The sequence below is a fragment of the Trachurus japonicus genome, chromosome 5 (genome assembly GCF_045865225.1).
Source record: "Trachurus japonicus isolate A0001 chromosome 5, Traja_1.0".
In the NCBI taxonomy this organism is placed as follows: Eukaryota; Metazoa; Chordata; class Actinopteri; order Carangiformes; family Carangidae; genus Trachurus; species Trachurus japonicus.
The window spans coordinates 14,571,266-14,598,639 of NC_140911.1; the positions used below are offsets into that span (position 1 = coordinate 14,571,266).

General features: G+C 40.7%; 4 protein-coding genes across 7 annotated transcripts; all 4 read right to left on the reverse strand.

Moving 5' to 3' along the window:
- Positions 1 to 92: 92 nt before the first annotated feature.
- Positions 93 to 7,948, reverse strand: rpn2 (ribophorin II). 2 transcript variants are annotated; one of them, XM_085776481.1, is made up of 18 exons: positions 7,904 to 7,948; positions 7,342 to 7,535; positions 7,119 to 7,214; positions 6,661 to 6,836; positions 6,496 to 6,571; positions 6,210 to 6,344; positions 5,931 to 6,107; positions 5,716 to 5,834; positions 5,403 to 5,508; positions 4,609 to 4,700; positions 4,393 to 4,507; positions 3,986 to 4,180; positions 3,790 to 3,876; positions 3,588 to 3,683; positions 3,023 to 3,098; positions 1,922 to 2,051; positions 1,238 to 1,336; positions 93 to 766 (listed from the first exon to the last, which is right to left on the reverse strand). In XM_085776481.1, exons 1-17 carry the CDS (start codon positions 7,914 to 7,916, stop codon positions 1,285 to 1,287), a joined length of 1,935 nt encoding a protein of 644 aa, XP_085632607.1. In that variant the 5' UTR covers positions 7,917 to 7,948; the 3' UTR covers positions 93 to 766; positions 1,238 to 1,284. The 2 variants fall into 2 exon arrangements, with proteins under 2 accessions (XP_085632607.1, XP_085632608.1); XM_085776482.1 differs by lacking the exon at positions 1,238 to 1,336.
- Positions 7,949 to 8,481: 533 nt separating this feature from the next.
- Positions 8,482 to 15,215, reverse strand: mybl2b (MYB proto-oncogene like 2b). Of its 2 annotated transcripts, none has more exons than XM_085776475.1 (15): positions 14,935 to 15,215; positions 14,396 to 14,492; positions 14,199 to 14,270; positions 13,976 to 14,068; positions 13,661 to 13,881; positions 13,418 to 13,550; positions 13,254 to 13,313; positions 12,866 to 13,078; positions 12,025 to 12,297; positions 11,789 to 11,931; positions 11,584 to 11,683; positions 11,396 to 11,503; positions 9,889 to 9,999; positions 9,646 to 9,777; positions 8,482 to 9,523 (listed from the first exon to the last, which is right to left on the reverse strand). In XM_085776475.1, the coding sequence occupies exons 1-15, from the start codon at positions 14,952 to 14,954 to the stop codon at positions 9,395 to 9,397; spliced, it is 1,905 nt and encodes a 634-aa protein (XP_085632601.1). In that variant the 5' UTR covers positions 14,955 to 15,215; the 3' UTR covers positions 8,482 to 9,394. The 2 variants fall into 2 exon arrangements, with proteins under 2 accessions (XP_085632601.1, XP_085632602.1); XM_085776476.1 differs by having other exon boundaries at positions 12,866 to 13,068; positions 13,250 to 13,313; positions 14,935 to 15,189.
- A 1,479-nt stretch (positions 15,216 to 16,694) lies between these two features.
- On the reverse strand, positions 16,695 to 20,454 carry ift52 (intraflagellar transport 52 homolog (Chlamydomonas)). 2 transcript variants are annotated; one of them, XM_085776478.1, is made up of 14 exons: positions 20,434 to 20,454; positions 19,892 to 20,050; positions 19,689 to 19,776; positions 19,398 to 19,527; positions 19,220 to 19,295; positions 18,973 to 19,044; positions 18,741 to 18,867; positions 18,563 to 18,646; positions 18,382 to 18,450; positions 18,140 to 18,294; positions 17,962 to 18,049; positions 17,386 to 17,494; positions 17,160 to 17,305; positions 16,695 to 17,085 (listed from the first exon to the last, which is right to left on the reverse strand). In XM_085776478.1, the coding sequence occupies exons 2-14, from the start codon at positions 20,008 to 20,010 to the stop codon at positions 17,044 to 17,046; spliced, it is 1,305 nt and encodes a 434-aa protein (XP_085632604.1). In that variant the 5' UTR covers positions 20,011 to 20,050; positions 20,434 to 20,454; the 3' UTR covers positions 16,695 to 17,043. The 2 variants fall into 2 exon arrangements, with proteins under 2 accessions (XP_085632604.1, XP_085632603.1); XM_085776477.1 differs by lacking the exon at positions 20,434 to 20,454 and adding an exon at positions 20,280 to 20,420.
- A 493-nt stretch (positions 20,455 to 20,947) lies between these two features.
- LOC146987264 (serine/arginine-rich splicing factor 6-like) lies at positions 20,948 to 27,134 on the reverse strand. Its single transcript, XM_085776479.1, has 6 exons — positions 26,928 to 27,134; positions 25,354 to 25,496; positions 24,009 to 24,127; positions 22,473 to 22,675; positions 21,993 to 22,070; positions 20,948 to 21,823 (listed from the first exon to the last, which is right to left on the reverse strand). The coding sequence occupies exons 1-6, from the start codon at positions 27,032 to 27,034 to the stop codon at positions 21,433 to 21,435; spliced, it is 1,041 nt and encodes a 346-aa protein (XP_085632605.1). The 5' UTR covers positions 27,035 to 27,134; the 3' UTR covers positions 20,948 to 21,432.
- Positions 27,135 to 27,374: the final 240 nt, after the last annotated feature.

Below are 27,374 nucleotides of genomic sequence, written 5' to 3' on the forward strand. Positions count from 1 at the left end.
TTTTTGTTTTCCACTCGTCCGTCACAATTTATTTAAGAAGTATGTTCTATAGGTTTCGATTTTCTGTTTCTACACAAAGACACAAAGCTGGATTCACCTCAATTTCTTTATTTCCTCTTTCTTCTTCATTACAAAAACATCACATCCGCAAATTGCCCGTATTTAATTATTAACATTTTTTTCTGGGGTACGCATACTCTGTATCAAATGGGAGACGACCGCTTCTCCAACACATCTGACGCAAACAGGCAAACACGCTGGCACATTTAGTGATGAAGTGTCAGTGCTCCTGCCAGTGGTGTTTTACCATGAGACATGTTGACTCAGAAGTACAGTCAGGAGGTGAAATGGGCACAGAGCGACAACAAAGAGGAATGTACAAAAAAAAAGAAAGAAAAGAAAAGACGCACAAATGACCCAAACTCCATCAAGAAAACCAACAAATAAAAATTCCAGCTCACTTAGAAAACACTGGCATGTTGGACAGTAAGAAAACAAATCTCACAGGAAGATGAAGTGCAACAATCAGTAGCTTCACAGCTCTCGGTGAATCAGAGAATCTGTTTATCCTCATGCACGCTGTCATGTCTCAATTTCTTCCATTTGGCAACACAGACAAACTGCATGTTTAAACCGTTAATTGAACTGCAACGCTGTGTTTAAAGTCCAATTTTGTTGAATGACTCGTTGGAAATAAGAATAAAAAAAAAAAGATCTTCGTCAGTGTCTTCTTTTAGTTTTTTCTTGCCCTTATTTTTTTTCGATTCTGTGGGAGAGAGGGAGAGCAGATATTAGTCGTCAACATTATAAACTTTCCAGGCTTTACTAAACATCTGATCACTGACAAGTCATGTAAAGGGTTAATTCATGCATTCTGATGTGCAATTTTCTACCAAAAAACAAAACCAAAACACACTGCAATTTGGCAACAGACAAATGTCCAAGTTTCAAACAACACATTCTTTGATTTAATGAACACAAAACAACATGTCACTCAAACGTGATGGCACAACCACAACCACGAGTGTCAAAACCACAGTGGAAGGGCGATCAAGGTGCTGGTTATGGCTTATGGTCGTTATGATCATGGATGATAAAAAGGCAAACAAAGGGGAGGGGAGGGGCGGGGTAGGTGGGTGGGGTAAGTAAAAGTACACTCTGGAGTTCAAATGAGTGAGCACCACACTAGCCATGCACACTGCCAGCCAGTATGGAGATGCACCATGGATGCCCTTACTTCAGCCTGGATGCACGGCCGAGTCATTTGTTACAAAAGGGGGGGCTTTATCGTAGGCTCCTATACTTTGCCAACCTACTACTTTGCTCAGCAGCAATCCTGAAAGAGGAGTAAAGAGACAGCGAGGTGTGGACAGGGGGGTTAAAACGAGACAGAGACCAGCAGGAGAGAAGAAAGAAGAAGAAGAAGAAGTCCTGACTGGAAAAAAAATGACATTTGTGAAAAATCAGTAATTGCAATATCTTACTGGTTTAAAAGGGGTTAAATGGGCCGTGGTAAGAGCAAGAAGTAAAAGTGAACAATTACAGAGTGACGTCTTGAGTCAGTGAAACAAGCTACAAATTGCTCATTCTCGCCCTTGGAGGGCTCTACATGTCACTGGTGTGAAGAAATGGCCCACTCAGATCATCACTCACGCAGATTTTTGCCGCCACGCTTCTCTCTCGGCCCAAGTAGGCACAAGATCTCCTCTGGGGAGAGAGCCCGCCATTTAAAATCAGCCTCTGGGGACCAGCAGAGAGGCTAGAGATACAGAACAGGCACTTCCCTCCGGTTTGGAGCTAAGAGGCACCGAAGGGCCTCAAAAAGACCCCGGTCCTCGTTGTCTAAAAGAGGCTAGGCTTCCTCTCTAAGATTAAGGACCCTCTAGGAACCATTTGTGCCAGGCACCATCGGGAGACGTACCTCTTCACTGCTTTCTGCGCCAGCATGCGGTTCCCGGCGAGGAAAGTTACACCACCAATAATCGCCAGGTACTTCAGGGTCTGGAACATGTTCAGGTGGGTCCAGTAGACGTACATCAGGCCCAGCATGGCTGAAATGAAACAACAGTGTCGACTTGAACATTAGCATCCAGACATCCCAGCTGCACCATCTTAAATAAACCGTAGTTTTAACCATTTAATAGAACACAGTGGTTCGCCAAGTGGATGCACCAACTCTCTCCAACGGAAAGATTAAAATCCGTTTTCCCTTGTACAAATGAATAAAACAAAAGGTGACATTTACATTTTACTTTCACTTTTTGACTGTTTTTAGACTTAAAAAAACATAAAAAGGATAAAACAAGATCGTATAAGTCAAGGTTAAAACTTTAGTTCCGCTGTCTGGCACAGCCAAGACGGCAACTCATTCGCAGGTACACAGCACTTAGAAATAACAATTATCAGAGAAAATTTTTCACAGTTCACAGACTATTTGTGTAGAATTTGTGACATAAAGTACAAAATGAAACAAGACAAAACAACAATGGAGGGAACTGAAATTTAAAAATTCTGGAGATGGGAAAGTTGATGTATTGATAGTGTAGATAGTTGTAGTTTAGACCAGCTTAGTTCATAAACCATGATGAACATGAATCATGTGGGTTATGTGGCCAGTGAAGACAGCTCTGTGAAGATCAATCAGACTGTGACATTCATGAAATAACATAGAAAACATAGAAATCTTGTATTTTCATCCTATTTTCAAAGTCTGTCTTCACAGGTCAAGTTTTGTGCCCTTTTTACTGTATCATCCTAATGCTACTTCAATGGCATCTGGTTAAAAAAAGACATTTACGCCAATGAACCAACGCCTAAAAACACGAGAGAGTCGTGCAAGGAGATGAAAATTGACAAGTACACCAGTATTTTACATGCATGAGTTTATGTGTGGAACTTCATTTCTCTGTATAATGTCAGTCAGAACAGCAATTCACTTCTCATCGGGAACAACAGCAGACGGAGAGGTTGCAGAACAAACTGTACCTGTGATAAATATTTCATTTTAAAGACGGGGACTAACCTGCGTGTCCCACATGGAACAGAATGGTGCTGGGAGAGAAGCTGAAGTTGGAGATGTTTGCTCCGAGCTTAAACCACTAAAGAGGAGAGGGGGAATAAAAGACAATGTGATTTTCATCCCCTTCAAGAGCTGCAAACAAAAGGGCTGAAAAATTGTTTACAGCCTGGCACACAATGCACTGAACCACTGTAACAATAACTATTACTCAGAACTGCAAATGCCAGGGAAAAAATGCCTCATAGCTTTTGTGATTTCAAATTAAAACAAGCATAATATTCAGGCACTACTGGAGCCTCATTCACCACGTATGAAGCCTTCCTGCTGAAGAGCTTTTCTGGAGAATAAAAACTAGACCACAATGTGTATACAACAACAATAACAAAGCTGAATGCTCTACTGTTGATTAATAATGAATGTAGGTTGGCTTTTAGGTGTGCCCTTAACCAGGATAAAATGATTGATTCTAAATTATGTCCATACATGTTGCTCTGCAAGTTCAACTGGCAGCAAAAAAATAAAAATGGGGGAAAACAGTAAGCAATCTGAAGAAAGTTTGTAATATTACCAGGATGAGCAGGAGCAGGAAGGGAGACAGGATGAGCGCGGTGAAGGTGTTGGACACCACAGTTGGAGGCTTCTTCTCTGGTTCCCTGAATAAGTGCTGCAGAGAAGAGATTTTTCACCATTAACTACCAGTTTATATTCAGTCATCATGCAATAAAATCAAAACCCAAAACTAAACTAAAATAAACTAAAAAAAATCTTACCTGGATCTGTGGTTTGGGTACATATAGGGTCTTGGGCGTAATGGTGGCTGGGGCCTCTTCATCCACAAACTTCAGAACAACGTCAGCCTTTCAAAAGCATCACAACGTTTTAGATTTTGGAGTTTAATATTGACCGTTAATCTTCCCAGTAAATGATCCTCATCATCACCACCATCAGGTCCCAACAGATACTCACCACATTCCATAAGATGGGATTCTCCAGGGTAGCGTCCCCGACAATTAGGTGGAGGGAATAGGTGCCAGAGATGGAGTCAAACTCTGATTTCCGCTCGGCTGTGTCCAACTCGAACTTGTACAGATTCTTGTTGTCGGGTTCGGCCACAAACACAACTTCCTGGCCGGTTTTCTGATTGTGCAGCCGGACGAAAGTCTGTGACAAGACAAGAGAGCATGAAAAGGTCTTTAATCTTTAGACAGTGCTGAGAGCTCCATTTGTCTGACCCCTAACAGTGGCTGGTTGTTTTCATGAGACTTCGGCTAATCGCATAATATGACTGTGGATGGTCACATAAGTGTTTCTGAAAGCAGATGAAGTCAGCAACAATGCGTAGACTTTACACACACATCACTCTGATTACATACCTGGTGAGGAGTAAGCTCCACTCCGGTGTTAACGTCAACCAGCTGGAAGGCCATAGCGAAGTTCTGGTGGCTGTCTGCGGTGAAGGAGCTCTTGGCCTTGGAGGGGTAGTCCACTCTGTGTCATTAAAGAAATAATAATAATAACATTTACTATCCCACTGTCATGTCACTGAGGTTCAGAGGGAGGGAATTCACCTGTCAAACTTAAATGCTCACCTTGTTGTCTTTGTGCCGATGCTCTGGTCCTTGTCCACCACAGACAGGTCCATGTTAGTAACAGCCACCTCAGTGGACACCTTCACTTTAAGCTACAGGTGGACAGAGTCAGAACACAAGTCAGTGTATGTGAGCATTTAAACATTTTGTATCACTTTGCTTGTCATATATAGAAATCTCTTTATATCTATAAAGTATTCAACATAATACTTAATAGATGTATATCCTTGATGTCTTATGTTTGTTTCCATTTCCATTTTTATTCTGAATTTCCCTCCTAGGGATTAATAAAGTATTTTCTATTCTACTCTATTTTATGTAAATCTTAAGGACAACAAAGTTCTGTCTTCTCCTTCTACCAATATCGTATTTGTATAATCACATTTAAATGCTACTTAACTATTGAGTAGCCTCAGTAAACTCTGTGTAATGAAAGGTTAAAACTGGGTATCCTAAAGACAAATTCTCTTGAATTACATCTATATAAAAACTATAGCAGATTTGAGTAACTTAACTTAATTAGAAATCTCACATCATCTTAGGTATGATTTACCTGTACTACAGTTTATTTGCTCTTGGGTGAGACTTCCAGCCATAGGGGACTTGAAATGTATTATTATTCAGTGCTTTATAAAGTTCTTCCATAGCCTAGTTATTACATTACACAACTGTACCAGCTATATTGAGAATACAAAAATACATGGAATGGCCCTTTAACGTAAGTACTTGACCATGTAACCTGAACGCTACTTTTGCTTATTCAAGTGAAAAATCATAAATATAACAAAAGTCACCTCAACGTGGTTGGCAACGAGCCGGCTGTCTCCAGCCACAGCAATGGTAAACTGGTAATATCCACTGGCAGGCTGGTTGGACATGAAGTTCAGCTCAAAGACACCACTGAAAAAGAGAAGGAAAAAAAAGAACAATACATCATATATTGTTCTCATAATTATTCAATACAAAAATGAATTCATATACAAATCAACGCAGGTGCGTACGGTAAAGAAATGCATGTATCTTCCAGCTAGTTGCATAATTTTTGAAATAGCGTGAAATCTGGGCAGATAATGTAAAGCTAAAACTTTTCTCTCCAACAGCACATACTCATTAAGTGTGAAGGGTGCTTGGCTGAGGATGACGCTCTTGGAGGCCACAGCCTGCGCAGACTCCACCAGCACGTTGGCTGTGGCCAGAGGTTGAGACATGACATCAGTAACGAGGAGCTGTGAACCAAACAGATAAGACAGTGTCACTACATCGTGATTAAAAACCCAGACAGAGGACTTGTGGCTCAGTTGAGATCAAATTGAGATCTATACCTGCAGGCTTGGCTGGCTGTGGGACACTGTGGCTGGGCCCTGTGCACTCACAATGACCGGCACATGGAAGCGGTTGTTAGAAAGAGCGGCGGCGGCACATGCCACACTGAAGGCCTCGGCCAAAGAGTCCCAGGACTTCTTGCTGAAGATGGAATTGACCAGCTGGATGACCTGGTCCTGTGGGGAGAACATAATAATCCAGTGGTTTCAGAGACTTAAATAAATGCATGAAGAGAAATGATAAAACCTGAAACAACACCAGGGGGGCAAATATCATACCTCCTTGAGAGGAGGCTCCATGTCCATATGATCTGACAGGGAATAAGCAGCAGTCACAAACATGGCAGTTGCCTCAAGTCCCTCTTCAAACTGGAGGTAGATGCCACCGAGGTCATCCAAACGAGCTGTCAGATCCTGAAAAAGCAAAATAAATATTAATATGTATGTAAATTAAAAATGTAATTCTGCTGAAACAACCACGTTGTGCAGAATTAAAGCTCAGTGAGTCGTAGTCAGACTCAGAGAACGGTGACACAGCACCACCTGTTGGAAGTTGAAAGCTCACCTCAATTTCCTCCAGTATTCCTCCGAGCTCTGCCTGCTGGGAGAGGTGAGCTGCTGTCTGCAGAGCCAAGTTGATCCTGTCCAAAGAGAAGATATGGTTCTTGTAAATTAAATTGTTCAGACAATGTGCTCACAGACGCTACATCAAAACCAACACGTCACTTACGCCATAACATTGTCCTCCTTGTTGATCCGAGCCGTCAGGGCACCTACAACTTCCTGGGACGCCAGAGGAAGTCCCAAAGAGCTGAGCGCGCTCACGGCTCGATGGATCTGAGTCATGGTGGAGTCTTCGCTAACCGCTGCCAGAAGGATGTCCCGGGTTTCATTGGACACAGGGATCTATGGAGTGGACATAAAACCTCATGTTATATTATTCAATTATAAGATCACTTTTTAATGCCAATGTACATGTCAAACTATTTATCTCTGACAATTATTCTATTTTTCATCATTATAATCAGATGAGGGAATATTTACAGCACTCTAACCATAGAGGAACCAAAAACAGACAGATTGGCTGACCTTTGTAAATGTATTATTCTATATTGTCCTATTGCACCACACACATGTCTATTACAGCAATGTGTTGCATGGTTAAATAGTAGAGGGACATTTGCATACCTCACATCCTGAAATGGCCTGGCTGGTCTCAGCGGCAAAGAAGACAGAGTCAACACTAGTGGGATCGAGCTGGGACTTGAGGAACTGACATACTTGCTGCAAACAGAAACACATTTAAACAAAACATTTAGACATTTATGTACAGATTAGTCCGGTATTGTAGGCTACATCAAGCTCAATGAAAGTAATGGGGTGATTTAATAATTTCTCTTTTAATTCTTACTTTGTGATCCGGCACAGCAGCTCCAAGCTTGGTCAGACCCACAACAGAGTAGTAGGCGGACTCCAGGTCGGTGAACGGCTGGCTCAGGAGGTTCTGCAGCCGGGACACATCGGGCAAGGAGAGGTGGTGGGACGGTGTGAGCGCCTGAGCTCCAGCAAGAGTCAGGCTGAGGAGGAGGAAGCAGCCGAGCAGCCCTGCGGAGCGGACACGGAGCGGGCAAATAAAATAAAGGTTAACGGCCTGGTCCCATCGTGTATTATTTACAACAACTACAGCGAGTAGATTAAACATAATACATTTCTGCAACACACTATCTCCTGAAAGGACATGTATTCATTCATTCATTGAGATAACGCTCTCTTGGTCATTGCAGGTTTAGCTAAGAAGCGAGCAAGCTAACATCAGTAGGAAGCAGCACACTACATGCACCGCGCGGCTTTTCCCCCCCAACTACCGTAATTAATAACACCGGTAGTTCAATAACTGCATACACAATGTACATCGACATGTAAAACAAGCGTATTTAACATTATATTCAATTTGAATGATTCAATTCACTCACTAGACCGGTCCATGTCTTGCAGTCTAATGCAGCGTCACCAAAACCGACGATTACTTCCGGTGTCTGGGAGTGAGCTGTCAGCAGAGGTAAAGTATCCGGTGCTAGAGGCGACATTTCAAAATAAAAGCACAAGGCGGGTTTTTTCTCTTTACTTACACGTTGACATAAATCGGTATATGATAATGAAAGAATAATAATAATATACATATATATTTGTAGGTATATCTATCGCCTTCTGTCCTAATATTAAAACAGCAGCATGAGTTTGGTCAATCTTGATATTCCTAAATTATCTGTGTTGAATGAGCACACACCATTTAATTAGACAATTTGAACCTGTTCAAAGCCCAAGTGGTTGAGGTAGATGACTGCCCACCCTTTGGCTGGTTCTGCTTGAGGTTTCTGTCTCTTAAAGGGACATTTTTCCTCTTTGCTGGGAATTGTTGGGTGGATACTATTATGAAGACAAGGTAAAGTGTCTTGAGATAGCTTGTGTTGTGAATTGGTGCTATATGAATAAAAACTTAATTTGACTTTACTTAACCACAAATGACTGATTTACACAACACAACACTGTATACTGGAAATAGGATTTGTTTTATTAAACTTCTGAACAAAATGTTGTATGTTAAAGTAAAAACATACAACATCAAATATTTACAAGCAGTGCCAAATAACATAATACCATTATCACCAAAGGTGGGTATAGTATCCATACCTCTATTACATCTCGACTAGCTGATTATTGCATAAAAAACAACTTCCCCAGTTGTATTTATCACTTTGTTGGATCTTCTTAAGTTGTGAATCACTGTGATGTGTGCTACAATCACTATTACATTTTTAGCAGATGTCAAATTTTCCACTAATAAGGTCCTGACGTATAATGTATTGAGATCTATGACATAAATCTACACATACGCTAAACAGATCTTACAAGACAATGTTCACTTAACATTTTCAACATATATCACACATCTCTAAATGCATTACTGATCACCCTGTCTGAATTTACCCCATAATCAAAACTACAATATGTCCATCCATTGGCTATACCGCGTATGATGCCCTACAACAGTTTGTCATATTAACAAATATAGATATGGAGGTTCAACCTGAGTATTTGTACTCTTGAAAACTTTAAAATACTGTTAAATTACAGACACATTATGCAATGTAAAACCCAAGTCTTTTCAGATAGCAATAGGACATAGCCGTGATTTTTCAATTTTACATTCATTGTTCTTTTCCAACATGTTTAAGTAACAATACAATGAAATTACAAAGTCATTGGACTGAGACTAAATCTAAAAGCACCATTCTCTCTCAAAATATTGACAGAGCTATATACTGTAAAGGTTTTGCTTGCTAGTGACTTGTTCAAAAAAAACGCTAAACCTAAATGACAGTACAACAGCAGAAAGGCAAAGACAGCAACAGCAACTTTGCTTTGTGCATGTGTAACATGTTGGTGAGTAGATGAGCGAATCCTCAGGACAGAATCAGAGCCCGATTGGGTGCGTGGGATTTTAGTGCGCGAAGGTAACGTCTAGCTTTCTCTGTCATTATGAGCTGGTCTTTCGTTTGTCCACATACAACCGTCTCCCATTCTTTTGACATCTGAAAGGAGAAAAAAAAAAAACATGTTGCAGTCAAATTAGACCAATGTAGAAAAGGCTGTGTAAAATACTTTCCCGCTGATGAGAACTATCCTTGTAAGGTAAAAAAAAAAAGGAGCTTACTGGAGCTGGGGGTGCTGAGCTGGGAAATATGGCGCTGTCACTGGGCCCCAAAAGGAAGCCCTGATCCAAAATATTTTCATGCCGCTTGCTGCAAAAGGATGAGGAGCTCAGAGGAACTACAACAGGTTCTTCCTGTGATGAAAACAGCAAAGAGGACAAAAAGCCAGGAATTACAATGACAGCAAATCTACAAACAGGCTAACAACGCATTCAAACACTTTGATTTTTTTTTTTTTTTTTTACCTTGATGCTGTGTTTAGCCTCAGTCTTCATGGATTTGCGTTTGGATGTAGCCTGACAGTCCATGACATCTAGGGCCAACGATTTCCTCACTTTCTTCATGGGAGCGCGATGCTGAGAAATAGATAAAAACAAAACGATAAGCACCAGGATCAGCTTCAGATACAAATATGATGACAAAGAAGAAAAATATGTCATCAGTAACAAATAAAAGCAAGCTGGTCATTTCATTTCATTATTACAGTTTTGGTGCGGAAACTAAAAACCACACTCACTAAGATCACTTAGGTGTTCACGTTCAAAGTCATTCAATCAGCCAATCAAGTGGCACATTTGGATGTGGTAGAATAGGATAATGGCAGCTTGGATTTGAAGCTGACAAAACTGCAGACAATGACACAATCAACATGGAGTAAATTCGCCATGTAAAAGTAGTGTTTCCAGAATTGCATCGGGAAGTCTCGTCTAGTGTTAGTATTGTTTTCCTAGTACGGTTCTCAGTGAAAGCATTAGTCTAAAACATTGTTGAGAGGCAGTGGCAGGAGCAGCTGGTTGTGGGAAAGGAATGAACAAGAGTTTTCACACAGAGTCACTCCTGTGAAGATCCCTGCTGACCAACAATGGACGACTTGTCACTGTAATGCGTCACTCCAAGGTGTGAATTTGTCAACAAGAAGCAGCGTGGAACTAGGCAAACAGCATGTCCACTGTGTTCCCAGGCAGTCAGAGACAAACATTTGAGTTGTACATGTACCCGCTGTTGCTCCAGTAGCTTCTGTATTTCAATTTTATGTCTCACTCAAGGTTTTGGTCAGTCTTTTTTTCCAAGGAAAAACTGTATGTAATCTGATTAAGAAGTAGTTGACATCCACCAATTACATCTACCACTATAATACTTGTGATTAGCATAAAATCTGTCATCAATTTGGCAAAGTTAAACTGTGATTTATTTGTCAGCGTTCAAAACACAGCTGATTTCATCCAGTTCTTCTGCACCACACACAAAATGTAATCTTTCAAACTTTTTCTGTTTTGCTAAAATAACAACTTTTGCATTACACCCTGCTTCATTCTACTGAATCACTGCTCAGCTGGTTATTCTGCTTTTTGGTTCTTTACATTATTACAAATGTTGCCATGTTTTCTTAATTCCACTTTTTTTTCAGCAGTGTACGATCCAACCCCTAATAATAATGTGAACAGTTAAGCAAGTGGAAGATTAAATGATCTCCAAAAGGCATAAAGTAAAACATAAAACACTCTTTTGCAATATTTTAAGCAATATCAGTGTATTATTTTTGTTTTCTACAATTTTAGAGTGAAAAGGAGAAACAAAGCAGCACCCTGCAAAAACATGGGAAACCCAGGAGACTTGAGCTCTCAGATAATTTCAAAGGGGGGGGGGGGCATTTACTGATATATACCACTGTATATATCAGTAAATGTCTTTGGCTGTCCTTGTGGCATGAGATACCAAAGGTGTAAAAGATTAAAATTGACCCATAGTTACCAATGTTTTGCGCCGTTGCTCAGGCGGAGTCGTGCGACTGACTAAGTCAATTCCACCGTCTCTGAGGATGACCTCGTTTATGTCGTCTTCAAGGTTTGGAGTCTGAGGCTAGGATAATGCAGCAGAAAACGGTTTGAATGCAGTGTTGATTAAAGTGAGCTCACTAAACATCACAGACAGATGCTCACCAGAGGCTGTAGAGGCCCGTACTTCTCCATGGCATTTTTGAAAGGCGTTGGGGTTCGCGGTGTCGTGCAGAGCTCAGATTTGTGGTTGGGTGTGACGAATCTACATTGAAAACAAAATACGAAATATAAGCAGTGAGACTCAAAATCAAAACATATATCATATATATAAAATGTGACCACTAATCATTAATTTTAGAGCACGTACGCTGAGTTCTCCTTCTGAGTGAGGGGGGTCTTATCCCGCTGTAGCGGTGTAGTGACAATAGCTTTCTGGCTGCACACAGGCGTGGACGTGAGGGAGGGGTTCTCCAGGTCGTGAGTGTCCTGCTTGGTCCACATGTTGAGGAACTGAAACAACATATCAGATAGAAGATCACATCATGCAACAGTACAAGCAACATCAGAGTTATTTTCTACTACAGTATTATAGTTTGATCTTACTTGAGATGGAGAGAAGGGCAGAATTTTAACGGGAGTGCTCTTAGGAGTCATGGAGTTATTGGTGTCGGGCGACAAGGCAATGCGTCTGCGGCCTTTGCGGTTCAGTATGGAGGGCGGTGTGACCCCACCAGGAGAGATGGGGATGAGTTCCCCCTTGCTGCTTTTACTCAACTCCTGCAAGGCACTGCCCTCCAGGCGAAACTGGTGGCGCTCTGGACTGGGACTCTCCTCAGGCAGGTCAAAGGCCGCGAGGTTGCACCAGCCATCCAGGTCCTGATAGCAAACAACAAGACATCTTACTCTATACATCGATATCATGAATTTACAATATACTTCACTTCATATGTACAGTCACTGTTCTCTAAAGGGGTAGATGGCAAAATATATGTGGCGTTTTAGAATCAATGCAAGGTTTATGTCTGTTTTATGAATACAGAAAAAAATATATGAATATAAAAAACTGAAATTAGTATTTATTTAAACTCAGTTATATCTTCTGTTTTTAATAAACACAAGTATTAGCTGAAAAGACAGCCAAAGGAGGTATATCTGTTATTGCACTTCATGCTATGCTATGACAAGTGCATCTGTTGTTCAAGGTGGGAAACGTATATTCTGCCATGCCATTTTACAAGATGTTGTGAAACTACAAAAGACAGGACATTGTTGTTCCGCCTTTACAGCAGAAGATGTCACTGAGACAGACTGATGGAACAGAAGCCCATGCTGTTGGGTTGGATGTCACACCCAGTGCGGTTTAAAAATCACATATGGGGCGTAAGTATGCCAGCTTCTTAATGACAACATACTGGCATCTCTGTATTGTACTGAGGAAACGTACCCCATCCACCATGTCCAACACTTCCTTCAGTCCTGGCCCATTAGGGGACAGGAAGCCGTTGCTGTCCACCACCCAGTTGGTACACTGCATTTCTCCTGAGGCGTCTGCTTCAGTCTTGGGGCTTAAACTGTCCTTTGGAGAAAGGGCAGCTTTTGATGGCCCTGCTTTGCTGGGGGTGGCTTTAACAGAGGTGGATACTGGAGCTTCCTGAAACTAGTGGAAGAAAACAGAAGACATTTAACAAAACTGATGCTATAAACATGATTACTAATGAGTAATGGAGATGTTTGATGATTAAACGCATATATAACATGTCCGCTGACAGAGATAAAAACATTTAACCACCGTAAGTATGGCATTTTTCATATGAATACAATAGGTCACTTACTGAGAGATGTGGTTTCTGCTCTTGGTCGTTGTCTGCACCATCTTGAGAACAACTGGGCATCTGTGTATCAGAAAACTGAATTTTCAATACACTTGATTCTACACTTGATTCTTTCTGATTAAATGTTACAACAATCACGGGGATATCAAGGGAAGCTAGCCCACCTGTAGATCTTTATTTACATGGGCGAGCAGCTCCTCGAGTTCATCTGGCCTAAAGACCTCCCCAGCATAAAAGCCCATTTCCAACTTGCGCTTGATAGTTGAATTCCAGTGATTCTTCACAGCATTGTCTGTCCTGTAACATGAACCCAGTAAAGAGGGCAAAGCATTATTACACACATCAACATATGTCGACAAAATATTCTCCTGAACTGAGCATTTTCTAGCTCCTGGGTGGTGGTTTACCTTCCAGGGAGCAGCTTGGCGATCTCAGCCCAGCGGTTTCCAAGCAGGCAGTGAGCTTTGTAGATGACGAGATCCTCATCTGCCGTCCACGATGACTTCTTCACACTGGGATTGAGGTGGTTGTGCCAGCGTTCCCTGCACTGCTTCCCCAGTCTGCCTTTCAGATGCTTGGCCACCATAGCCCACTGCTTGTTGCCGTAGAGGTTTACAAGCTCTATAACCTGAGAAATGAGGGATGCGCATCTGAATTACAACTCATTCTCATAAAATGACACTAGATATGTACACTGCATTTCTGGCTTAGTAGTCACCTACCTTCTCATCCTCCTCTTTTGTCCAAGGACCCTTTACCAATTCTGGATCCAAGACCTTAAACCAGCGGTGTTGACACTGGTGTTCACTGTGATTCTAAGCAAAAAAAAATAAAAGAAGTGTCAGTCGCCTTAAAACATTCAATAGGACCTCTGTTGACATCTCAACCCAGTGTGGGCTGCTGTTTACTATAAACAACCGCCCCAGAAAAGTTAATCAAACTCACTGGTACGTAGCTGGCAACACATTTCCAGTCATTTGGTCCCATTTTTTGAACCAGAGCCTTGAGCTTGTCATCCTGTAAACACAAACAGATGGCCGTGTTTAGTCCCCTGTTCCTACACTGTCACTATTTACTTTGACGGGTTCAAGCCGCATCGAGACAACATGCAAATCGCTGAGGGACAAGGGGTCAATAATCACCTCTTCTTGAGTCCATTTCACCTTCACTTTTCCACCATCCTTCGGCTCTGCCACATCTGAATCGGTGTCCTGAAGCATTGCCTCCTCTCCATCCTCACTAAGAAACAAATCACTGTGTTGAATAAAAGCTGACAGTGGAAGTAGAAACTAGCCCCTGGCCCGCCCGCCCTTGTGCTGCGGCGAGGACAACTTGATTATCAGGTTTATTTTTAGGTTAGCAGGGACTTCGTGTCCATATAACACGGTCAGAAAACTGTTTGACACAGTTAAGGCACAAGCACAAAGTCAAAGGTACAGATTAAGGCGATTAACAGCAACATTTCTTGGGTTTAATATAGTGACTGTCCGGGAAAAGGGCGGCATATACCGTAAAGTATGTCCGTAAATGACTCATAAGTTCAGGCCAAATTACAATCTATTTACCTCGATAACCGAATATAACTTGGACTTAGATATATTAAATGCTACCATTCAATCCGTCAGTGAAACTAAGTACTGCTGTCTAAAATAAATTCAGAAAACAAAGATGAACATCTTACCCGCGCGGCCACCAAGACATTTCCCTCTGTTTCTGTTGTTTACGCTGCGACGGTGATATGTCCTGCTGCCTTTGCACGTCATGTGCATAAACATACGATGTTATATTGTAGTACTCCGCGTGTTTTGGTGTCTTTTTAAGCCGGTCTGCGGTAGCGATGGAGGCTCGTTGTTGCTGTGTTGAGTGGTAATATTACAGCCTGTTTCGACCAGCTGGAGCGGGGCGCCCGGGTTGTCCGCGCTCCTGGATTTCTATCTCGCGCCCTTCTCTGGCGTAGAAACCGGATAGTGACGTAACTGCGCAGTAGTTGTGCGCACACGGACAAGCGAGCTTCCGCCTACATCCTTCAAAATAAGAGCTGGCGTGAACGAACATAACCGTATTAAAAAAAAAAAAACCTATTTGGGGTCTGCCATCAAATGCTAAATCTTATAATATATATTGTTATGTAGACTCCTTTTATGAATATATAAAATTAGTTCCCACAGATAAGCCAGTCTTATTGTTACACATACCATTTCATTACATTATAAATGATAAACTCTCCACCATTACAGTTTTATCAAAATCCCTTTTGCAACGTTGTTAAGCTGCCTAATACTGTATGTCTCAAGACTAGATAGTGCACATCTCTTTAGTGTGCACTATCACGATGGATACACAATGTTAGTCAGTATAACATGTATTTATGGAAACTAGTAATATAGCTGTACAAGCTTTGAATATTTGACATATTTTGTTGTAATGTCACACAAACTTAGGCTTTGAAACACGTAATGTAAATTACACCCTGTCCCTGACACCATATATGAATAACAACAATCATAGCTGAAATGTGTCTGCACCTGATTTGCTGGAGAGGTGCTCCGCCCCCTTTAGACTGATGACTTGCTCTGCCTCCACCTGGGTCAATTAGCATGCAGCTTCAATAGTTTAAAACCCACCTGGCAGTCAGGCTGACGCTCAGGCCCAGGGAAACAATGGAGAGATCTATTGTCTTAAAAGGTAAGAAAACTTGTTTTATACTAAAAAATAATTAAAATCTGAACACATGACATAATTCTAAGTGTTGCCCAATGTTTTACATCCTAGATATGAAGAGCTTTGAGTGTTTGTCTCCATCTGAGCTCGACAAAAAGTTTTTTGGGGAACAGAGTTTGCTGTCTGCATTGTCACTGGACCGATTCTCCACATCAAGAGTGTCAAATGAGACGGCAGCTGATGTATCCGATGCCAAACTGTCCACCCTGGCCTTGTGTTCCCTGTCATCAGATCCCATTTCCTCTCCTCAGGCCATTTCAACAAACAGCTTGAACAATCCAGAGGCTGACAATTGTCACCTGACGGTTCCTTTACCAGGAAAGTCGTCTACACCTTACATGTTACAGCACAAGCAAGAAAAGGTTGTGTGTTCTGACCAGTCGTTCAGTGAGTTCACCACCCCTCAAATATCGTGGGACGTCTCTCTGATTAAATCAGAGAGCAACAGCCCCAAACCCTGCACTGAGTCCAGTGCTCTGGAGTCAATTTGGAGTCCAAAACCCCAGTCTACGAAACATTCACTGGCTGAAGTTTCTCCCTGATGATGCTTTTGAGACTGTTCCCCTTACACAACCTGAACATTGAGAAAACCCACAAGTCTGGAAGGAAAATCACCCTACTGTGTCTGCCTCTGCACTTACCATGGATCAAGGTCAAATCAAAGTGGCTCTTAAAATGCAGGATGATTACATAAACGGTAAGATGCTTGGTTTTTTTTTTAATATTGAACATTTACCCCATGGCAATGCTGAAAATCCACGCTGTTTTTTTCTTTTACAGGATCCATGTGTGAGAGGCCCAAAACAAGATTTTTAAAGATTTTGGTGTTTAAATAAATGTGACTTTATTTGTATAAGTATTTTTTATATACATTTTTCCACAATAAAATACAAAATTGGTATAAAAGACTTTATATAATTTTCTAATGCAAGTATCATGTTGCTATTGAGTCCACAACTACTGTTACAGTCTCTTCACCTCCTTTTTTACTAGATATACTCGCATCAGCTTGGTGATAAAGTATATTGAAAAGGCAAAGTTGAATGTCAAAGAAGTTACTTCAGTCCAGTCACAATGGTGTGAATCCTGCCTCGGTGTCGATATCATGTTCCTGCAATGAATTTGTTTTAGACAACTCATTGATCGCATAAAGTTACTTGTCAGAAATGCTAACAGTTCTCTCACCTGATTGAGTTTCTTGAACTCTACAACCTGGAAGAAAATGTGTTCCAAGATGTGTTTGGCGTCCCTCTGATCTTTATCCAATTTTGGAGTCACGCCCAGAATTTCACCACATTTTCGCACATAGAATTCAAGATCATCGTCTGTACCTGTGAGATGAGAATATATGTTTAACTTCTGATATGTCACATCTTGCCACTTAATTTGACTAAATTGGTACTAAACTTACATTTATTGGTGAGCTGTGCCAAGCGCACTTTCTCAGAGGAGAATGTTTCATCTAGATCAAACAGGTCCAGCATCGGTGGAGGTAAATCACTTAAGACGGGTGGAAAGACCTAAGAAGAGGAAGGGGAACTTAAGACTTTTGTTTTCTAGACGTGATTTTATACACAGTACAGGTAATACTCAGAAAATTAGAATATCGTGAAAAAGTTCATTCACTTCCCCATGATTGCGAACTGTACTGAACCAGACAGAGAGCTTTTAAAGGCTCAGGAACCCTTTGCAGGTGTTTTGGATTAATTGGCTGACGAGGCTGTGACAATTTGAGCTACAACATTGAACTTTTTCACGATATTCAAATTTTTTGATTGGGGTTTTCATAAGCTGTAAGCCATAATAATCAAAATTCTAACAAATAAAAGCTTGAAATATCTTGCAATGCCTGTTATGAGTCTAAATAATATATTCATTTCACCTTTTAAGTTGAATTACTTAAATGAATGAACTTTTTCACGATATTCTAATTTTCTGAGTATTACCTGTATATGGAAACATTAGCTGGAACAGGATTGAAACTTACAGCAGGTTGAAGCTGAGGCAGAGGGGTCTCGAACTGTGGTGTGATGAGCTGCAGTGGCTCCTCTTTGACATTAAGCTGTTTGTAAGCACTACAGGCAACAAAATCCATTTAGACATGCAGAAAAGGCAAAGCTGTAATGGTGGGTTAATAGTCTGAAGTACATTTTTAGCATTTTCACCTGAAGACTTGCGGCAAAGTGTCAGTTGACAAATTGAACAAGGACATGTCAAAGAGGGAGGTGAAGTCCCTGGGGTTCTCGTCACCCTCCTGTAAGCACACTCTGAGCTGTTCTGACAAGCATCCTGTGTCTGGCAACATGGTGTAATCTGTTATCTAAGGAACAAAAGGGCACAATTTACATCAGCTAATTTACAAGACAATATTAGCGATGCCGTTCTCCCATCAAGTATACTTCCTAACCTCTGGGTCCTCTGCGTCAATCTGGTTCAGCTGAATATTATCCGTCATGAGCCACTGGAGCACAACGTCCTGGAAATGAAAAAGTACAACTAATTTCTATACAAAAACAGGCTCAACAAATTCCACAGTACAAGAGGACACTCCTGCAGTAAAGAAATATTTACTTGTAAACTGGACTCACCATGATTTTACTGTTCTCTTCTTTGTCTATGTACTGGTCACTGAACATGTGACAAGAGCCCAGTACAGCCAGTTTTCCAGCCTCCTGCATAAGACAGAAGATCCTTCAACATCATCTCACATGAATACATTAAATAACACACTGAGAACAATTATGTGAAATATGTAATCCTTCTGACCTTTCCTTGATAGAAGGCCAGGACCGGCCTGTTGAGTGGGAAGCAGACTGATCCAGTTGAAAGAACAGCCACAGCTGGCTTCATCACACTCAGTGTGGCACCGTATGGGTACACAAATGTGAGAGCCCTACAGAAACAGACCAAAATGGTTGCATTCAAAACAATCTCCTCAATCGTTAAATTATTTGTGTGTTTAATGTAAAAGACATTTATATAAGGCCAAAAAACTTACTGTGCATTGTTTCCAACGTTTTCATCTTCAATCATTCCTGTGACCACTTTGCCAGCAGCACGACTGATCTCTCTAGACAAAAAGGCAGACAACCCTCTACCCTTAGTGCATTGGTGTTTCAACACATTCATGTTGGAGAAGCACAACTACATTTGAATAGGTAATATAGTTAATGTGTTATGTATGGATTTAGTGGAATATACAAAAATATTTTTGCCTTAAAGTTTTACGTGACACAACCACAAACCTGTTCAGCACACCATTGGAAACAAGTGCCTCCTTAGGATGGAAGTATTTGTAATACACGTTCCTCACAACAGCATCTGCAGCAGTGATGAAGAGAAAGACAGTTGATTTGTAATTTTTCTTAAAAACTACAGTAGATGATTGATTATCAGTTAAATGATGTAATGCTCAATATGCACCATTGTTAACCATAATTCCAAACTCCTCCAAAAGAAAGTTGATGTTGGTGTCGTATTTAACTTCTCCCCCTTCTCCAAGCATGACCAGGACGTTTCCTCCTCCATCCAGGTAGTGTTTGAGAACCTCCAGCTGGGATAAGATGGGACAGCAGAGTCAACACATGCTTGTGTGAAAACTTAAACAGCATCTGGCAAATTTTTAAGCCTTTTATTACATAACATCAATAGGCAACTACATAAAATAAACATTTTAAGCTGGAGAATATACAGCATCTTGCCCTCATACATCACCTCTGATGCTGTGAACTTCTCCCTTGGGCCGGCAGTTATCCATAACTTGACACCCTTCAGTTTCTCCACAGACAGCTCTTCTTTTATACTATGGGGCATCGTTTAAAAGAAACAATGATTAGCAAATTGTGTACTTTCCTAAAATCACAGCAAATGCTAAAAGAAAAGCTATCAAGGTTACTTTTCCCACTTCATCACCTTACCTTTGGATTTTCAATTGAGCCCTTAACCTCTTCTGCATAGATTTGTATCCATTGTTTGTGGTAAAAAGTTCCCTTTTTGAAGCATTGAAGACCACAGAATTGTGCGATTCCCTCTCCATAATTTACTGGATCTGTTGACGCTTTTATGCATCCATACACCTAGAAACAGGTTTAACTCAGAGTTAGATTGAGCTTGGCTATGAATCACCATTCAGACATTGTTACTATCTTAACGAGCTGAATGAAGTACGTACGATAATTCCTGTAAATAATTATATTTCATCAAACTGCAAAGACACAGTCAAAGCCAGGGCTTGTTAGCTCTATGCTTGTTAGCAAACACAGCTAAGAAAATAGCGATGTTGTGTATTAGCCGTGTAGCTAATACCTTGACGCCGTTCCTTTATAATAGCATCCGGTGCTAACGCCGTTCCTCTCCGTTTGTTTGATTACAGAGAGATAAGATAAGATAAATACTCGCATATGACGCCTGTTTCCACCTGTGAGGCTACGTTACATGATGTTATTGTTGGCCAAGTTACCGAAGCTCAACTGCAGTGCTCCCCTAGAAGTGATGCATTATGGGAGAGAGCAGTAACTAGGGGCGCTTACTACATAGCAACCAGGCAGCGAGCGCAGCGGCGTGTCGGTGAAGGTATGAACGTCTCTGGTAAGTTAGGCTTATAACCTCCTAAAATGTAACTGAATGTCTTTTTTTCCAGAGATTTTCAGAGTGTTAATCAACACTTAATTTACTGTATGTTTCCAAAACTGCTACAAGTACAGTATACTGTTTCTATGATATAAAACTACATCACTTTTCAAAGTTAACAATCAGTTCTCTTAACGCTAAATAAGTAAGCTAACACATGGTACAGTGGTAGATTTAGAGACCAAACATTTACATGATAAAAATTTTTTTAAGTAGTATAATGTATGTATGTATGTTTTTATTTTACCATTTGAGTGATAAAAGAAAAACTAGTTGTCTTTATACTTAGGCTACTTATACAAATGTTGTTGAAAGATTAAGATTCTGGATTTTCATTTCATTTCGTGTTATTTTATTCCAATGATATTAGAAATAAATGCTGCAGATTGCTTCAAAATGTCATTCCTACTGGAGGAAGATTGGGGATTTTATAAGGCAAACAGGTAAAAACAATCATCACAGAACATGCAAACTGTGAATTATACCTTTAGTACATGTTATCAAAATATGAAGCAACACCTGACCCTGCTTCCAACTGCTGAACTCAAAGTGTTCATTCAAAACAAGAGAAATAGGCTACTGTTCCCACAGAGTAACGTCAGTAATACCCCTTTCACAGTTTTCTGATAATCATAAAAACTAAAAGGCAATAAAATATTATTAATAATAATAATAATAATAATGACCTCTCAAATTTGTTCCAAAAGGTACAAATCATTTTTGATCTGTAAACATCTCAAAACACATCAAACACACAGGCCTGGGATACACACTGTCTTGACATTTTGTTCAGTAGGCCTACATAGTTACAGAAAGAGGCACACCAGGATCAAGAGCGAGACCTGGAGCGGGACACAGAGTGCTTGGCTGGGGACTTGGACAGCTGATGGTCCCTGTGGAGTGGAGATTTTGAGGCGTGTTTTTCGTTTCTACTCTCTGAGTGGGAACGCGAGCGGCTTCGAGACTTCTTGCTGTGGGATTTCTCCTTGGAACGACTTCGGGATTCACGTTCTGTCTTGACTTTGGATCTGCTCTTGGAGCGCGACTTGCGAGTGTCTGAGCGAGAGCGGGACTTTTTGCTCTTAGAGGGACTGTGCAATTTGCGAGTGTGTGAGCGAGACTTCTCTGGAGATTTAGAGTGACTGGACTTCCTCTTTGACCTCGAGTGTGATTTACGCCCTGACCTGGAGTGAGACCTGCGCTTGCTGCGAGACTGAGAACTGTGAAAGAAAGAACATTTTGAAAAACAATTACATTATTAAATGCTATATAATCTACTATACTATATCTTTAACAAATGAAGCTATTATTGTTAAATTATAAATTATGTAATCATCTCTCCAGGCAATGTTTAGGCCATTGATTGTGTGAGCCCAGTGCTGGACTCACCGTAAACAAGATCTGGAACGGCTGTGGGAACTCCTGCTTCTACGGCTGCGGCTGTGAGAGCGCCGTCTGCTACGAGACCTGTGGGTTCACCATGTCAACCTTAGACTTAGACTTAGACTTTATTGTTGTCATTGCGCAAGCACAACGAAATTGGTCACAATCCCAGGTGCAAAAATACAGCTAGACAATAAATTAAAAACAATAATTTAAAAACTCTATAAAAATTTAGAAAAATGTATCCCCCCCCCCACACACACACACACACCATACCTATTGCACAGTTTACTAGGCATTTAGGGCAGCCTAGTAAACTGCGCAATAGGTATAGTGTGTGTGTGTGTGTGTGTGTGTGTGTGTGTGTGTGTGTGTGTGTGTGTGTGTGTGTGTGTAAAAGGTGAAGAAGAAAACAAACCAAAGAAAACAAAGAGCCTACACTGGCACTCAAAGGTATCATCAGGGATCATATCTGACTTCATTCACCTGGATCTGCTGCCAGAATAAGAGCGCCTGCTCCGTGGTTTGTCTTCCACCAGACGGATCTTCCTCCCATTGACATCAGTCCCATCGAGCTTCTCTAAAGCTCGTTTCATATCTGAACGGGACCGAAATTCGATGACGCCCTCGTTGGCACGGCCTTTATGAGCATCGGCATAGGTTACTTCACCTGCTTGCCTCATAAAATCCTGCGAAAAAACCAAAGCATCAGATGAACACGCTACAAGAGACCAAATAAAGTGAATATGAATTGTTGCTACCTATTTCACACACATCTAGGTTCTATTGATGTTCTAGGGTTCCCACTCTTTTCTTGAAATCATTTTCCAGGACATTTTGAGCTGCTACAGACATGTCATTATATTATGCCATACACTAGGCTAATACATCCCTCATCATTCAAGTCTTCTTTTCAACAGTTGTACCCTATTTTGTACATTTAACCAGTTTCTTCCTGTTTCTTCCTCTCTCACCCCAAAAAGTCGGATTTAAAGATGTGCAGTCTATGCCTCTAACTTATCTATGAAATAAGACTTACATGCTTAAATTTATCATAGGACAATGCAAACATTTGTTTTGGTTTTTTAAACCACACCCATTACATAATAATAATTTTCCAGGACATTTGACGCATGGGAAAACTGTCTACTGGCCACTTTTAAAGTGCTACATATAGACAGAGCAGTTAAGTATTGGATTTACAAACAAGCAGTGTTGGGAACGTTACTTTTAAAAAGTAATTAGTTATAGTTACTAATTACTTCTCCCAAAAAGTAACTGAGTTAGTAACTCCACTACTTCACTATAATAGTAACTAGTTACCAGGGAAAGTAACTATTGCGTTACTTTTTCTTTCTTTTTTTCAAGTTTAAATATGTCGAAGAATTTGGATTTTTTTTCTCTCATTTTTAAATTGTATTTTATTGTTTTCATATAGGCTATTTCACTGATCGCAATTATGGAACGAGTGTGTTTTATTGAAAGCGAGGCTGGTGTGCCTATGAAAATAGGTTACAGTGGGTTTTTTAAGTGTTGTGGCTACAAGCAAATCTCATATTGTCTCTGTACAAAGACAACAAAGACCTTTTTAAATGTGAAAACAGCGGAGACCTATTCAAGATTTGCGTTTAATAACAGGCGAAACAACAAAGTGTTTGAGGCAAACTATTTGTAAAAATGAGAAATACAAATAAACTTGCCTTGCCTTGTTCACCCATATCAGTTGTCAGTCCCAGCTGACATTGGGTGTGGGTGGGGTACACCCAGGATTGATCACCAGTCTATACACTGTCATTCAAACCTTTAGAGTCACCACTTAACCTCATATGCATGTCTTTGGAGAGTGGGTGAGAGCCAGCTAACCCAGAGAGAACCCAAACAATAGCGCTAACGGCTGCACTGTGCCACGAAATGTAACTATTTCATATAAACAGTCACTCAATTTTAGTACTCAAATGAATTTACTGGTATCTACATTTATCTTGGAGTCTGTATCCTGATGAGTTGTGGATCACCTCTCACCTTGAGGTCCTGCCAGCTGCACCTACTGGACAGGTTCTCCACAATGAGGCGGTGTTCAGTGCGTACAGGCGGCCCGTACTTGTCCCTGCCGGTGCGATTCCAGTTGCTGTAGCCACTACCTTCGAAGAGGACAGGAAGAAAAACATTTAAGTCACCAAATTCTGGAGAGGTGAGGGCTCCAAACTGCCTGAGCCTCTTATTTTCATTCACTAATAGACTGCTACCAACTGTCAAACCCTGTCAACTTTCAGAGACATAACACAATTAATTAAGGATGGTTTTTAGTCCACCTCCTCTGGACCCAGGGCCCTGTTGAGTTTCAATACAGTTATGGAGTTAGGGATCATTTAAACTGGGCATGCCCTGTAGACCAGGATTCAAAACAATTTTAATTAGACAGCATTCTTCTTGATTTTCTTAAAAATATTAATAAATTCTGTGACCACAGCTTAAAATGTACTTACATAAATTGAAATAAAACAGAAATAAATGTAGGAACCAAAAAACAACTCCTAGTTGTGTGGTCTCCCCTGTATTCTCCACTACTTTTAAGTAGGATCATATGGGCTACTTTTGTCAGTGCCATTGATTGGTGCAGGATGCTACTGTCCCTGTTGTAAAATATGACAGTTTAAGTGTCAAGATTGAAAATTGGATTTGTTGTTTTTAACAGCTGAGGAGCCAGAAAACATGAAGTTCAATTTGTAATGTAAGAAGACAAAGATGACACCTACCAAAAAACTCTCTGATTTACTACAGAGCACTGGAAGCCGAATCAATGGCTGAATCATGTGTTGGCTTGGTCCTCTGCAATATGTCTTGCAACAGTAAAACCAACAGGATTCCTCACCATCACCCTGGTCTATTGGAAAAGGATGCTGTCATCATGGCTTCCGGTTATGTCAACCAGTGGTCAAATGGCAAAGGTCACACACACATTGTAAGGGGAAAGCCCAGGCCAAACGGGTCAGGCAGTCATCTTTACCCTCAATGGACTCGGACTCAGCCCGCAGTGGACTCTTTCAAATTAAAACATTAAGCACTTTGTTAATGTTGACTTCAAACAGAATACATTGTAGCTTCAAATGTCTTACCTTCTCTTTAATCACTGTTGTTAATAATGGGATTTTAACACACATGTGAAATAATGACTACCAAAGATTATAGGCTACAGTATACTGAAAACAGGTTTCTAATACCCACAATGTGAGGTGGGATATGTCACATGTATACTGATACCTTCGTTTTGTATGGAAAGTCAGTGAGGACCAATGTTATGTTGCACTAGTGAAGAGAGACTAATTAGACCCCAACTTTCTCATATACCTAGATGTGCTGAACTTACTGCGCCCTCCATAGCCGTATCCATCTCTCCTCGGTCCACGGGCGTGTTCAATGATGACGCGTTCTCCGCACAGCTCCTTGCCGTTGAGTTCATACACAGCATCATCAGCATCGCGCATGTCCTCAAACTCTACAAAGCCGTACCTGTGTGACATCAGTGTGCAAGATTCAAAGCAGGAAATTGTCATTATTTTTTCATGATTCACTTCACATTCAGTCATTATCAGATCCATACAATGTCTAATGTAAAAACAATCACATATTACTGTCACCAACCTTATATCCATGAGCCAAAGCGTCAAATCCCTTCAAAGGGATAGTTTAACATTTTGCAAAATTGGCCTATTGCCATAATCCCTATAGTCATAGGAGTAGGTTCATTATTATTATTATTCATTATCGGTGCATGTTTGTTTTGAGATCCCCGGGGCAGAGACGCGAGCTGCTCAGCGAACACAATGGAGATGAACGGTACATGGTCCCCTGTCCTTCATCAAACCCATTAAATACACAATCCAACAATGACAAAACGCTCATGTGGACAAGTTGTGACCTGCACATTCACCATGCTATGAAATAATCATTTATTTACCCTTGAAACAAATACTCGGAACAACTTGTGCTTTTGAAATCACTTCGCCCAGCAGCCGTGTCTGGAATATAACTCTGTCTGGTAATGTTATATCATTATTTCATAGCATGGTGAATGTGCATGTCACAACTTCTCCATGAGAGCATTTGGAGTTGTTGGATTGTGTATCTGATGAATTAAGTGACCTGTACCATTCAGCACCATTGTGTTTGCTGAGCAGCTTCCGTCTCGGCCCTGTGGTTCTCATAACAACATGCACCGATAATCAAAGGTAATGAACCTACCCTATTTGCCAAAATGTTGAACTATCCCTTTAAGAAGTTATTTAAAAAAAAAAAAAAAAAAAACTAGCAATATTAGTTTATATATTTCAGTTAAACCAATTCCCAACATCATTATTATTTTTGGGAAACAAAGTAATTGTGCAACACTGCTATCTGGTAAAATTAATTTAATCAAGGACAAAGTCACGTTATCATTTAATTGCAAAGAGTGTGAATGTAAAATTTTCAAGTTTGACAGTTTTCGTGCAACACTGACGTCACACACAGCTGTGTGCCGAACGAGATGCACGTGACATTTACCTCCATTGCAGTTTTGGTTTGTTTACATGTTGTGATCCTCAGTCTGAGATCGAATCGAAAAGTAAATAATAAATTCGCCCACAATTTACAGATAATCAGCTCATTATGATCCAGATGCGTTGGCCACACAACTGCATTCACGTAAACATTAGCGACACTAGCTTTGTTTACAGTTCTGCACAGGTCAACACTGCTAGAGTCACCTTATCGTTAGCAAACAATAACAAGCCGTTTGGCTGATTTTTTTTTCTTCCATTGCGTTCATAGTATAACGAGACCAGAGGCTGTCATGTTGCCATTTAATGCTCTTCCTTTATTGAGACATAGGACCTCACCTCAGGACTAACGTTGAATGAAGATGAGCTAACCTAGCTAATACAGATGATAAGGTGATCTTACCCATTTTTCAGGTCGATCTCTAATAATTTACCATAACCGCTAAAAAATCTTTGAATGTCTTTCTCTCGTACATGATAGCTAAGCTTGCCGACATATACCCGCGGCATCGCCGATTTAATGTCACAGTTTAGCTCTACAAGTTACAATGCACTTGGTGATGGGACACAGACAGACAGGCCTGGGGCTGGGAGACGCTCAGGCTGCTCCGTTTCCGGCCGGAAACCTTCAGAATAAAAGTGTCATGTCCAAAACAAAAAAATATAATTTTGAACACGGAAAGTGCACAGTTATATGTCGAGCCATTCAACCATACAGTATGCATGATGTATTCAGCAAATCTGTCATGTTGTTAAAAAAAAAAAAAACCCACAGACCAAAGTAGACATTAGTTGCAGGTGGAACAATCTGTCCATCTTTGTCATGTCATGCTCCACAGTAATGTCACTT

Bases quoted from the DNA above. Each gene is read 5' to 3' on its own strand.
- mybl2b (XM_085776475.1), bottom strand. From the start codon at position 14,954: ATGTCTTGGTGGCCGCGCGG. The intron at 11,684-11,788 runs GTACGTGCTCTA...TTTTCAATGTAG, and splicing joins ACTCAGAAGGAGAACTCAGC to ATTCGTCACACCCAACCACA. The intron at 10,000-11,395 runs GTAACTATGGGT...TCTATTTCTCAG, and splicing joins AGCAACGGCGCAAAACATTG to CATCGCGCTCCCATGAAGAA.
- rpn2 (XM_085776481.1), bottom strand. The intron at 4,701-5,402 runs GTGACTTTTGTT...GTCCACCTGTAG, and splicing joins TCGTTGCCAACCACGTTGAG to CTTAAAGTGAAGGTGTCCAC. The intron at 1,337-1,921 runs GTACGTCTCCCG...CTCCTCTTTCAG, and splicing joins GCGCAGAAAGCAGTGAAGAG to GATTGCTGCTGAGCAAAGTA.
- ift52 (XM_085776478.1), bottom strand. From the start codon at position 20,010: ATGGAGAGGGAATCGCACAATTCTGTGGTCTTCAATGCTTCAAAAAGG. The intron at 18,647-18,740 runs GTCAGAAGGATT...TGTCTTATGCAG, and splicing joins TGGCCTTCTATCAAGGAAAG to GAGGCTGGAAAACTGGCTGT. The intron at 18,050-18,139 runs GTGAAAATGCTA...TGTTGCCTGTAG, and splicing joins ACTTTGCCGCAAGTCTTCAG to TGCTTACAAACAGCTTAATG.
- LOC146987264 (XM_085776479.1), bottom strand. From the start codon at position 27,034: ATGCCGCGGGTATATGTCGGCAAGCTTAGCTATCATGTACGAGAGAAA. The intron at 22,676-24,008 runs GTGAGAGGTGAT...GTTTTTTCGCAG, and splicing joins GCAGCTGGCAGGACCTCAAG to GATTTTATGAGGCAAGCAGG. The intron at 21,824-21,992 runs GTGAGTCCAGCA...TTTCTTTCACAG, and splicing joins CGTTCCAGATCTTGTTTACG to TTCTCAGTCTCGCAGCAAGC.